The 14,351-nt window shown below is 39.3% G+C and overlaps 1 protein-coding gene across 3 annotated transcripts in view; it reads right to left on the bottom strand.

The window, feature by feature from the left end:
- brinp1 (bone morphogenetic protein/retinoic acid inducible neural-specific 1) overlaps positions 1-14,351 on the bottom strand; it is a 403,545-nt gene that overhangs the window by 269,426 nt on the left and 119,768 nt on the right. For all 3 annotated transcript variants that reach the window (XM_073052225.1, XM_073052228.1, XM_073052227.1), the window contains one exon: positions 12,110-12,377. In XM_073052225.1, coding sequence (XP_072908326.1) covers positions 12,110-12,327 — 218 coding nt within the window. In that variant the 5' untranslated portion in view covers positions 12,328-12,377. The remainder of the gene's footprint in view (positions 1-12,109; positions 12,378-14,351) is intronic.

Below are 14,351 nucleotides of genomic sequence, written 5' to 3'. Positions count from 1 at the left end.
GTTGGATCCTGGGGAAAAAAATCTATTTCGAGATTTTTCTTCAAAGAAGAAAGCTGCCATGGTTACTCAACAGAATCGGTAAAAGTAAATCCACATTTTTTGTCAAGTGTATCAATCCCGGATGTGGGAAAATTCACCTGAAAAGACTGTATTAAAATTTTGATAAGTTTTGTGACTGCAGTAGTCAGAGATCTTGGGTGGGCTGTGCATGTTTAACAAGATTTGTAGTGATTATGGTTGGTGGGAGTGAAGAGGTAAGAAGATCACCAAAGGTGGTTGAGTGATTATAAAAATGGTGAATCAGAAACACTCAACAGATGAAGCACCATCTGTGGAGGAAGAAACAGAGTGAATGTTTCAGGCCAAAATCCCTCCGTCAGAAAAAAACTGTTTCTCTTTCTACAGGTGAAGGTCCAGACCTATTGAATGTTTCTCAACAATGACCATTGTTGGTTTCAGATATTCAGAATCTGTAGATTTTTGGACTTAGGGGATGACTAACATGATCTAATTTTCCAGGTAATGCTCTAAATTGAGTCTTGCATGGGAAATGACATCTGAAATATGAATGCAGGGAAATTGTGTCTCCTAACACATACACTTTGTGGCCACTTTATTAAGCAGACCTGCACACCTGCTTGTTAATGCAAATATCTAATCAGCCAATATTTGGCAGCAACTCAATGCATTAAAGCATGCAGGCATGTTCAAGGGATCCAGTTATTGTTCAGACCAAACATTAAAATAGGGAACAAATGTGATTTAAGTGACTTTGACCATGGAATAATTGTTGGTGCCAGAGAGGATGGTTTGAGTATCTCAAAAACCGCTGATTTCCTAGAATTTTCGCATTCAACTGTCTCTAGATAACGGTGTGAAAAATAAATCATCCAGTGAGCAAGCAGTCTGTGGGTGAAAATTCCTTGTTAATAAGAGGTCAGAGGAGACTAGCCAGACTGCTTTAAGCTGACAGGAAGGTGACAGTAACTCAAAGAAACACACACGTTACAAAAGTGGTGTGCAGTAGAACATCTCCGAATGCACAACACATCAAACCATTCAGAAGCACATGTGTCCTCCATTGGATGGCAGAGAGTATTAAAGTACAGAGGTACATTGGTACACAATTTCATTGATCCCTAAGAGTGACAGCCCGGGCAGATAATGCAGTTAAGGTATATAGGATACTGGCCTTTACTAGTTGAGCTTTGATGACCAAAGTGCTCCAAATTGATTGAAGTTTGGTTAGATCTCAGACGGAGCACTACATCCAGTTCTGGTCACCAAGGTATAGGAACACTAAGATCGTACAAGAGAAGAGAATGCAGAGTTTCACATTGTCTGGGATGGAGTAGTTCAGGTATGAGGAGAGACCAGCTGAGATGTGTCTATTCTCCCTGGAATGGAGAAGATTAAGAAGGAAGATGATTGAGTGACTTGAAGGGGTACAGGGAAGGTGAACTATAGGATATTTTTTCCCCACAAAAGAGATAGATAAAACTGGAGACATTTATTCAGGGTGAGGGGAAGGATATTTAGAAAGGATATTAATAGGATCTTCTTCATCCAGAAAGTGTAAGTATTTTAAATGTCTGCCTATGAGGTGTAAAAGTAATTGGATTGCTGTTAGTGACTTCACTTTCCCAAATGACTATTGGCACCTCCTACTGCAAAAGTTTGAGATGGGGCAGAATTTGTAGGGATGTCTGGAAATTATTGCTGACACAATATGTGACAAACCAACCAATGGAGACCATACTAGACATAAAGCTAGGTAAGGAACCTGGTCAGGTGACAGATCTCTCAGTGGAATGACCACAATTTCCTGAACTTTAGTGTAGCTCTGAACAGGAATAAGAGAACACGGTATGAAGAAAGTAATTAATTGGTGGAGGGCAAATTATGACACTGATTAGGCAGGAACTTGCGAGCATAAATTGGGAACAGATGCACTTGGGAAAATGTACAATGGAAATGTGATAGTTGTTTAGGGAGCAGTTACATAGAGTTCTGGATAAGTTTGTCTCACTGAGGCAGTGAAATAGTAGGGTGAATCAACCACAGTTGACAAGACAATAGACAGTAGGTGCAGGAGTAGGCCATTCGGCCCTTCTAGCCAGCACCGCCATTCACTGTGATCATGGCTGATCATACACAATCAGTACCCCGTTCCTGCCCTCTCCCCATATCCCTTGACCCCACTATCGATAAGAGCTATAAGAGAAAAGTGGAATCTGGACAAGAAGAAGAAAGAAGCATACTTAAGGTTTTGGGAGCAAGGATCAGATAGGAGTATTGAGTATTGAGAATTATAAGGTACAGGTGGCCCCCGTTTTTTGAACGTTCGCTTTATGACAGTTCACTGTTATGAAAGACCTACATTATTATCTGTTTTCGCTAACCAAAGAGGATTTTCACTTTTACGAAAAAAAGATGCCCGCTTTATATGTGTGCTTACCCCGAGAAAGACTACCATGACTGTGAAGCCTTGCGCGGACAGTTGTGTGCACATGAGTATATGTGCATATGCGTGTACGTGCGTACTCATATACGTGCCAAATTTTTTCTCCAAATCGATTTTGGCTGCTGTCTTCCCAATTTTGAAACGTGAAACTACACCGTACATACAATATTTCTACTTTATATAGGCTGTATATTTATCATATCATTCCTGCTTTTACTGTATGTTTGTGTTATTTTAGGTTTTATGTGTTATTTGGTTTGATTTGGTAGGTTATTTTTTGAGTCTGGGAATGCTCAAAAATGTTTCCCATATAAATTAATGATAATTGCTTCTTCACTTTACGACATTTTGGCTTACAAACGGTTTCATAGGAAAGCTCTACCTTCGGATAGCCGGGGAAACCTGTAATCATAAAGGACCTTAAGTAAGGACTTAGAAGAGAAAGAAGAGGACATGAGAAGGCCCTGGTGAGTACAATTAAGGAAAACTCCAAGGCATTCTACACATATATGAAGATGACTAGAGTGATGGTAAACCAATCATGGATAAAAGAGGAAACAAGTGCCTGGAATCATAGGACATAGGGGAGGTCCTTAATGAATACCTTGCTTTAGTATTCACCATTGGGAGGGGCTTTGTGACGGCAGCATAATACAGGCTAGAACATGTTAATGTTAACAAAGAAGATGTGGAGGAACATTCAAAAATGCATTACGATAGATAAACCCTTGGTGCCTATATCCAGGTTACTATGGCAAGCAAGGGAAGAGATTTCTGTGCCTTTCGCAATGATCTTTGCGTCCTCACTGGCCACAGAAGTAGTTCTAGATGATTGGTGGGTGGCAAATTTTATTCCTTTGTTCAAGAAAGGTAAGAAGGTCAATCCTGGGAATTACAGACCAGTTAGTCTTACATCAGTGGTGGCAAACTAATGGAGAGGATTCATAGAGACAGGATTTACAAGCATTTGGAGATGTATTGTCTGAGGGATAGTCAGCATTGCTCTGTGAAGGGAAGTCATACATCACGTGTGCATGCCATTTGAGGAAGTCACAAAAAATGATGCATTCAACAAAATTCCTCATGGTGGTCTCATTCACAAAGTCAGAAGGTATGGGATCCAGGGAAACTTGGTTGCTTGGATTCAAAATTGGCTTGCCCACATCAGGCAGAGGGTGATAGTACATGGAGTATATTCTACCCAGAGATCCACATGGGCATCAACAAGGTGCTCACTATCCTGGTGCTCAACAAGGATATGTTCTAGGACCCCTGTTCTTCGTGATTTTTATAAATGACCGATGAGGAAATGAAAGGGAAGGTAGGCGACACAAAGGTACGTGGTGTTGTGGATAGTGCAGAAGGTGGATATAGATTAGAATGTTTCATGAATAGGATACAGTGCTCAGCTGAGAATTGGTAAATGGAGTTCAATTCAAAAAAAAAAAGTGTGAAATAATACTTGAAGGCAAACTTGAAGAATAATGGCAGGACTCTTATCAGTGTGAAAGAACATTGGGATCTTCAGGCCAGGTTCATAGGTCCCTCAAAGTTGCCAAGCAAGTTGAAAGGGTGATTAAGAAGGCATATGGTGTGGAGACCTTCATTAGTCAGGGATTGATCTCAAGAGCCTTGAGGTAATGTTGCAGCTCTATAAAATGCTGCTTAGACCACTCTTTGAGTATAGTGTTCAGTTCTGGTCTCCTGGAAGAATGTGGAAGCTGTAGAGATAATGCAGAGGAGATTCACCAGGATGTTTCCTGGATTAAAGAGCACGTCTTATGTGAAGGAATTGAGTGAGCTAGGGCTTTTCTCTTTGGAGCAAATGAAAATGAGAGGTAACTTGATAGGTATACAAGATGATAAGAGGCACAGGTCTAGTGGATTGCCAGAGAATTTTTCCCCAGGGCGAAAATGGTTAATATAAAAGGGGCAGATGAGGGAGGATGTCAGAGATTGTTTTTTTTTTTACACAGAAGTATGGTGGGTGTATGGAACACATTCTGTCCATGATGGTGGTGGAAACTGATATATTAGGGAGGGAAGGATTCAATTGGTTTTGGAATAGGCTAAATGATTGGCATAACGTTGGTGGCCGAAGGGCATAAACTGTGGTGTACAGTTCTATGTTTTAATTTAAAGTAGGATTAATGTGAATGGGTGACTGATGGTTGGTGTAGACTCAGTGGGCTAAAGTGCCTCTTTCTGTGCTGTTTAGTTCTGTGACTATTAATATGAATCAAGGATAAATGTGCAGAAAAACAGAGTTGGGATGAATCAGTCATTTACAATTTTTCAAGCATGTTACTAGTGGGATACCACTGTGAACAACAGTGGGTTCTCAGCTATTTACATTTAAATTAATAATTTATATAAAAAAACAAACTCCAATATATCCAATTTCGCAAATACAGACAGTAAAAATAAATTGTGAGAAACAAAAGGCTAAAGATGAGTTCAGCAAGTAGACAATAGTACAGTGGATGGAGAACAATAAAGGTAAAGTATATTATCTACTTTGGCTTTAAGACCAGAAGAGCAGGATATTAATTTAAAAAGGTGTGAGATTATTCAGCACAAATGTTCACAGAGATATGGATGATCAACTATAAACTCAGAAGGTCAGCTTGCAGGTACACCAAGCAAAGTCAAAAAGGATCTAATGCTTTCCCAGTGTATATGGCGTATAAACTCTTCTCGGGTTTCCAATGGGTCCAAGTGTTGATTTTAACCGCCATTTCGATGACAAACTCTGCCATCTTCATCAGGGATGATGCCTAGGTATATATACTCAACTCCCGTCATCCATCCCTCTTGATTGGTTAGTCCTCAACCAATCAAGTTTCCGCTGTCCCACATTTGTTTAAAATCATACTGCAGTTCTTACTTAGAGCAAGGCCTTCTTCTTTGTTTAAATTCTTATTCTCTGATCTTACTTCAATGGCTTCCTTCACCAGGCAGTCCCAAATGCAAAGTCAGTTCATTTGTAGCTATTGGTGGGATTTGATTCTCTAAATCAGTATGCAAGAAAACACCGAACAATTACACTTAGTAGAGAACACTCAGAATATGCTGTATCGAAAAACAATTTAGATATGTATTAATCACAATAAAGTCTGTCATCATAGACTTAATAATGACTATACATTGTTTGTGTATTTAACATTGATTTCAAAAGTAGAATTAAACCATGTAATGGAGTAACTCTAATGATTGTTGAGCAGGTAAGAATTTATAACTACAAATGTCAGGGGTGTAATTATCACTTCATTAATTTATTGCTCATAGGTCACACCAATTAAGGAGTACAAAGTTTTGTCTTTGTGAGTAAGTTGGCAAAATAATAGAATTACATTATACTTTCAAGCAACTTTTGTAAAGCTGACATCGTGATTTCACTTTTCTAAAACTGCTTATGTTTCCTTTTTATGCCCTGGTTTCCTCCCAATATCCTAAAGACATGACTGCAGGTTAATTAGATATTGAAAATTATCCCTTAGCGGAGATTAACAGCAAAAAGTATCAAGTCAGGAAGATATACAAGAATAAATCAAAATCAGTTTGAATATCACTGGCAAATGTCATCATGTTTGCTGTTTTGCAGTGGCAGAACATTGCAATACAGAATAATGAAAACTATAAATTACAATAAGTATATCTGAAAAAAGAAAATTTAATGAATAGTGCAAAAAGAGAGGGGGAAAATACTGAGGTAGCATTCATGGGTTCATTGTCCATTCAAAAAACTGATAGTGGAGGTGAAGAAGCTGCTCCTGAAATATTGAGTGTGTGCCTTCAGGCTCCTGTACAACCTCCTTCGTGGTAGCAAAGACAAGAGGACATGTCCTTGGTGATGGGGGTCCTTAATGATGCATGCCAGCTTTTTGAGGCATCGCCTTTTGAAGGTGTCCTCAATGATGGGGAGGCTAGTGCCCATGATGAAGGTGGCTGAGTTTCAAACACTCTGCAGATTTTTCTGATCCTGTGCAGTGGTACTAGACAATGATGCAACCAGTTAGCATTCCCTCCAAGGTACATCTGTAGAAATTTGCAATGGTCTTTGATGACATACCAATTCTCCTCAAGCTCCTAATGAAATATAACCCCTGTCATGCCTTCTTTGAAATTGTATCAACATCTTGGGCCCAGGATAGATCCTCAGAGATCTTGACAACCAGAAACTTGAAATTGCTAACACTTTAATGGGGTAGAGAGAAATAAGGAGCTGAGACTGAGATTGCTTTCCTAGGAGCCAGTATCGACCCTGTAGGCAGAATGTACTCCTGTGTTTTCATAAGGATAAATACAATCTCTGTGGGGTTGATGACAAACAAAGGGAGGCACAAGATATTCAGTAGGTGCAAAGAAGAGAGTAAAGAATAAGATATCATACACATTCATCCTGAACTTGCTAATAACATCTCCCATAACAAATTTAAATGAGGTAACGTCTCAATCTCTTGCTGCACTGTAAATCTGACCCAATTGTTTTGACTTCCTTCTTTAGGATCGGCCTGGAAACTTTAAGAATTTAAGTTTACCCTTCAGTTATTACAGAAAAGCTGGGAGGAAGTTATACCTGTTGTTATCATGAAACAGTTGCTTGTACATTGTTTTTACTTTAGTAATAAGATAAAAAAAGGTCTTTAGGTGAACTTTGGACAGAAAGGTTTAAGAGGGATATGAGGCAAATACAAGCAAATCAACTCTCTGAGAAAGTCTTGATCAAGTCGGAGTCAGTGGGTTGGAGAGGGAGCCAGCCAGCGGATTGGAGAAGCAGCGTGCAGTATAGCCTTGGACATTTCTCTTTCAGTCGCAAGATCCTTTTGGACATTGATAACGTAAGATACTGCAGGCCTGTTTCGCTTGTTTGATTGAGGAACAGGCAGTGGGGGAGCTGCGTAGCCTCAGTTATATTGAAGACTAGGTCTCAAACTGTGGGCTTCCCTACCTCCGCAGTCCAGGTGAGGAGACGCTAAAGGCAGCGTAACATGGTGTTCGTGCTCAGTTGGGGGCCGGTCTCTCCAATCGGTGCTATCCTTCAGTGTTTAATCAGTGAAATGACAGTATGAAGGGCCAGGAACTGTACCATCAATTTGTGGGACATGTCACTCAGGTCTTGGACTATATATGAGTTTTATTTTGTGTGACTGGTTTTTTGCTCACTACTTTGAATGTGCTGTGTATCGCTTGCACCTTGGCCCCAGAGGAATGCTGTATCCATGTTTGGTTGAATGATAATTAAACTTGATTTGATTTGGGTCAAAGAACTTGCTTCCATGCAGAATGACTATATGCACATAATGACTACACCTGAGTAACATATTAAACAATACTTGCCTACTTGTTTTATCATTTGTTTAAGCCTTCATTTCAATAATGGACAAATTCACTCAGAGGTACAGGAGTGTCTTGCATAGGAAATGGAATGTATCAGGAAAATGTGAACATTTCAGATTCAGAATCAGAGTCGGAATCTAATTAGGTTTATTATAATTGGCATGTCTGGTGAAATTTGTTAACTTAGCAGCAGCAGCACAATGCGCAACATGATAATATAGAAAGAAAAAAGTAAATGTAAATCAATTACAGTAAGTATATATTATATATATTGAATAGATTAAAAATAGCGCAAAACAAATTATATATATATATAAAAACAAAGTGAGCTACTGTTCATGGGTTCATTGTCCATTTAGGAATCGTATGACAGAAGGGAAGAACCTGTTCCTAATTCTCTGTGTGTGTGCCTTCAGGCTTCTGTACCTTCTTCCTGATGGTAACAATGAGAAGAAGGCATGCCCTGGGTGATGGAAGTCTTTAGTGATGGACGTCGCCTTTCTGAGGCACCGCTCCTTGAAGATGTCTTGGGAACTATGGTGGCTAGTACCCATGATGGTGCTGACTAATTTTACAACTTTCTATAGCTTCCTTCACTCCTGTGCAGGAGCCACCACCCCTAATACCAGAGAGTGATGCAGCCTGAATCAGGCACAATACTTGACTCATATTTTTATACTGATTTCCCTTCAAAGGATGAGATAATTTTACAGACTATTTTACTCAAAATCTAAAGGTGGCAAAACATTCCAGATGGAGCTGTGGTAAACATTTATATCATAGAATAACAGAGCACATAAACAGATCCTTCATCCCACCATAATCATTCTGAGCATCAGACGCTCATCCACATTAATCATCATAAATATGTTACCAGCTTAGTCTAAAGCCTTTTTTGTCTTGAAGATTCATTTACTCAACTGGATTATTTTCAAATGTCATAAGTGTCCTTGTCTCCACCATTTTCTCATGCAGAGCTTTTCATTTGTAATTGCTGTCTGGGTGAAATAACTTTCTGTCAGATCTCATCTGAGCCTCTTAATCTTCACCTGACACCTGTGCTATCTCCCTAATAGGGAGAAGTTTTCTCACTATTTTCTCAATCTGTGCCTCACAACTTATGTACATCCCTCAGGATCCATCACCTCCTCTGCTCTGAGGGGAACTTATCCAGCCTATCATGTCATTTCCCATAAACGTCCGAGGAACACTCCTCTGCATCCATACCAGCACAGACACATCCTTCCTATAATGTGGCAACTGCTGTACACAATACTCCAGTTGTGACATAGCTAAAGACTTACAAATTTGTACCATATTTGTGCAGTCTATACCCTAGCCAAGAAAAGCCCGCATTCTGTATGCCTTCTTCACTCATCTCCCCTTACTTCTATGTAAGGGATCAAAGAATAGCCTCAGCCCTCCTATAGGACTTAGCATGGTGCACATTCCACTTTAATTGGACCTTCAAAATGTCTATGATGTGAAAGCTACATTAAAGCTCTAAAACATGATATAAATAGTTCACTAAAATTATTTTTCTCAGATAGGCTAAAACTGCAATCCAGCGTGCTCCCACCGACATACCCCGGCATTAGCTTCCTATCCACAGCCCCATCACTCTGCCACCTGTCACAGCTCGATCCAATAGTGGTGAAGATCCTACCTCCTTGTTTGAACAGCCTATGTGCAATACTGATTTCCATGCTTTGTTCTTATTTGTAATACCATCAGAGAGGAGGTACAGGTGTTAAAACGCACATTCAATATTTTGAGAACAGTTTCTTTCCATATGCCATCAGATTTTTGCACCGACAATGAACCTTCCCATGAACATCACGTCACTATTTGGTTCTCTTTTTGCACTACCTTTTTCATTCATTGTTTATTGTGACTTATAGAATAATTTATAGTATTTTATGTATTGCATTGTACTCCTACCACAAAACGTCAAATTTCATGACAGTGATATTGAACCTAATTCTGATTCTGTCTGTGTGGATTTGCATGCTCTCACCCTTGACAGAGTGTGCTTCCTCCGGGTAACCTGGTTTCATTTCATATCCCAAAGTTACGTAGGCGGTCAGTTAATCAATCAGTGTAAGTGGCAAAATGAATCAAAAGGTGAATTGCTGGGCATGTCTTTTGACCCAAAGTGTGTCAAAGGGAATGTTTCATGCTTCGTGACGATGAGCTGAAGACCCAGTCCCATCTTGTGGTCTCATTCAGTTACTGGTCGCCCACCACTCAGCAATCCAAGCTCAAAGGAAAATCCATGTAAATCCTAGATTGTTCGTAGAGAAATCTGACCAGTTTTACACAGTTTAACTTCCCAGTGGCATGGTGGGGATCTAATTCAGCAGCCAGTGAGAGGTTGAAGTGGCAAATCCAGTGATCACCCAGGAATAATCTGACCATTTCAACTAAAGACAATGGCTGGTATTGGCAACGGTGGAACACAATTAACACACTCCAGTCAGTGCAAGAAAATAGAACTTTACAGGAGCCTATTGGTAATTGCCTTTTAAGAAAACACCCATTAATCATTTCCCGTTGCTTTTTACTTACTAAAAAGCTTTCAGAAATTAAAATACTACAGATGTGAGAAATCTAAAATAAAAACAGAAAATACCAGAAATACTCAGCAGACCAAGCAGCATCTGTAGAAAAAGAAGCAGAATTTACATTTCAAGTTGAAGGCCATTTGCCAGAATAATTTAGAATGCACATGCTTCTGTTGAAAAATCATGGACCTGAAATGTTAATTGATTCTCTTTCCACAATGCTGCCTGACTTGCTGACTGTCTCCAACTCTTTTATTTCAATTTTCCACTCTCCCATGGATCGCAACTATTTCTATTTCTTTAGACCAACTTGTCATAAGTGACCTTATCAACAACTTGTTAACTTCTGAGACAATCATATTAAAGGCACTGCCCCATTTTCCCCATCTTACTGCCTCAAAAATACAGTCCTTAGACCAATCCTTCCCCTCAAAAAAACCATCCTGATTACCCTTGATTACTCTACATTTTTTTAAATGATGATTTGTACCATCCCTCCGAACTTATTTGAAACATTTGCCCACCACTAAAGTCAAACTGATTTGCCTGCAATTTTTATTTCTATTATTTTGCTGGAAGGAGAATTACCAAATATTTTTAGCATTTTTATATTTTTGCAAATGATCTTCAGTGATGAAAAACCAGACCGGCCTTAAAGCATATGCACTCTATAACTGTTTTGTCAAAGTAAAGCAAATCAAAACGCATTATGTTTATCCGCAAAAAAATACAGTCAACGCTAACTTTCCACATGGAACACATGACTGACTCAATATTCACACAATCCTGGCTCCCACTCCATCTAATGGTCAAATTGGCATTGCAGTTCCTTACAATATGAATAGAAAAATTAGTTGCAATTCCAATCTTATTTATATCTTATCTAGTTCCATCAGTGCATATGAAATCCAACAGGGAAGAATAAGAACAAATTTTAACAGACAATAGGCAAGGTTAAACATCAGTTGTACACAGCTTTGTGGATTAAACATATGAAATATTAAAATCAGACCACTGTAATACAGTTGGCTGCAGCACTATCTGAAATCTGACGCACTGCTCTCTTCTCATCCTATTTCCCTGCTTTCCTACTGCCTCAAACATTACCAAGTATTTCCCTTAAAAAAACACAATATTGTTAGCTACTTAAAGCATTGATGTTTTCTGTTCATTTCAGCAACAACTAATCAATAGTAGACACACTCCTGTCAGATGAAAGGTCGGTTTGGGAATCTATCGTCTGATATTTGAAATACTGATTTTAAAGGAAGTGTTAGTCACAGGCAACAGTCTATTAAATCCTACCTAACCAAAAGGAACAATGAAATGCTTAGTCTGACTTGGGACAAGAGCTTTAGTGGCAATATCAATATAAACAAGAGACAACCTTGCCACTGAACCAAGAGCATGAGGGAAATACACGGAATCAAAATGGTGGCTACGATAAATATAGCTAAAGATTGTTTGATCAGGCTCTCCTCACCATCTTAACACAAGTAATACATGATCTGCATCTTGGCATAAATCCTCTTTGAAATAATAATAATGCACTGTCTTCTTTTGCTGTCAACAAGCAACAACTATTAAACATCATGTTCATCCTATTTCAGAGTATGTAATTGGAACCATTTTCCCGATTCTACATTTGCTAAATATTTGTTAAAACTGATCTTAACGTCAACTTTATTCATTATGTAAAATTAAAAAATGCACAAACAATTGGTATAATAGAAAGCATTACCTATATATTTTATATCTTGTTGTATATCCTTGACGATATCTTTCCACAAAGGATAAATAACCCCTCGAATTGTGGAAAGGGCCCCTGTCCGATATAAGCCAATCAAACTGCTTGGTGACATGGTTCTGGGTGGCTGTAGGATCCTGGTGGGAAGGTTTTACTGTTATATGGTCCCATATAAACAGTAAGTAGATGAATTCAATAAACCTCCAGTTCATGCTTTTCTTTCAGCCACTTTCTGTTCATTCTTGCTCCATTCTGTGGGGTCCTAGAGGGGAAATAACAGAAATTATTGTTAATACAACTCCCAGTTTATAACAGAAATACAAAGAGGAGAAAGATTAGATTGAGTTTATTGCCACTCTTCCAGCTCATTACGTGCTAACGCCCTTTTATTAATATCCAACAACAACTAAGAACATAATAGGTGCAGCCCACTTTGCCAGTCATAAGATCATGGTCAATTTATTATACCTCAATACTATTTTTCAAGGCTATCCTTCTATTTTCCAGGCATGGATCCATCTGGGATTTGTATGAACACAACGATTGAGGTTCCACAGCCCTCTGGGTAAGGAATTCCAGAAATTCACCACTGCGGGTGAGACGTGAAGTTTCCCCTCATCCCAATCCTAGACAGCCAGTACCTCAATCTCAAAATAATGTCCTCATCAACCGGGGGGGAATATCTGTGCATCATGAATTAAAGCAGTAAGTTTTGATGAGATCTCTCAGCCTTCTAAATATTGTAGAATACAGTCCCGGTCCACTGTTCCCTCATAAAATAGCTCCTCTCTAAAGCAGTAAAATACTGCAAAGGAGAGTAAGAGGGTAATACCAGCTTCAGTAAGGAGATATTAATGTAAATGCACAAAAACTTGGTTAAAGATGTGGGTTTCAATGGGCAAGGAGCAGACGGATTTCACAACAGGATTTGAGAAGTGGAAAAACGAATAAAAAGTTTCTGCAAATCTTCAATGGGAGATGTGAAACTACCCAACAGATCAGAGAAACAGCTCAAATTAAAAATATTTAAATGCTTAGTCATAGAATCCTAAATGATAGAGCACCGAAACAAGCCCATACAAGACTGTACCATTAAGGACTAAAGTTTAGACTTGTCCCATCCTAACTTAATTCTTGCCACGTTCCCATGAAATTTTCCTAGATTCCACTCATCTATACATTTCAAACAATTTACAGTGTCCAATTAATCTTCCAAACTGCATCTCTTTTGGGATATGGGAGGAAAGCAGAGCACTCAGGGGAAGTCCACATGTTCACAGGTAGAACCTGCAGTCTCCACACATGGACAGCACTGGAAGTCAGGAACAAACCCAACATAATGAAGCTACAAGTCAGCAGCTCTCCTAGCTGCGTCACAGAGCCCTGTTGAATTTTCGACAGGAGATTAATCTTTGCAATTCAGATTGTTTGCCTGTCAGGAGATGGTGCCCTGCCGTAGCCCACTCAAGTTCTACATGCCACCGAGGCCATGTCGTACTTCAGCAGAAACTGCCAGGATCAAATGCGATATAGCTACCTTCAGGCCAATGCCAGAAGAAACAGTCCTAAGGTTTTAATTTACCAACATACTTTTTTCAAAGAGCATGGAACCAAGCCAGTTAACCCATTGTTTCCATGGTGACCAGTGGACACCCATATTAATCCCATCTTCCATCACTTGGCTGGGAGCCTTTGATGCCAAAAAAATACAAATGTTTGGCTCATCACTTCTTAAATGCAGACAGCGACTGTTTCCAACACTCTTTCCAGCAGTGCATTCTGTTTCATACCACTCTCCGGGTGTGAAAGGTGTCCCATCAGACCACCTTTAAAGCTCTTATTCTAAACCTATATCTTTCAGGTTTTATTCACCTCTGATAAGGGGAAAGATTTACTGCAGTAAATTTTGGTAAGTACAGCCCAAATATTACCAGCATTTTTCTGACTTTTGTTTTAAATTTCCAACATCTCAAAGTTAAAAAAAAGTTCAAAGTACATTTATTAACAAGTATCTATAGCAGGGGTGTCAAACTCATTTTAGGTCACAGGCCGGATTGAGCAAAATGCAGCTTCATGCGGGCCGGATCAGTCAGACGCGTGCGAACGCAGCTTTCGTTGCCTCCGTTTTTTCAGCCTGCTCTCATGTGTCTCAGTCTCTGCTATAACTACAAAGTGTTTCACTTTACAAATTCCCTTTCTTATGAAGAAGACTGCCGAGCAAGACTGCCGAATAAAC

This window comes from Hemitrygon akajei, chromosome 7, assembly GCF_048418815.1.
Source record: "Hemitrygon akajei chromosome 7, sHemAka1.3, whole genome shotgun sequence".
Lineage (NCBI taxonomy): Eukaryota > Metazoa > Chordata > Chondrichthyes > Myliobatiformes > Dasyatidae > Hemitrygon > Hemitrygon akajei.
The sequence above is the reverse complement of the archived record's forward strand: the minus strand, read 5'-3'. Positions and strand labels throughout refer to the sequence as shown.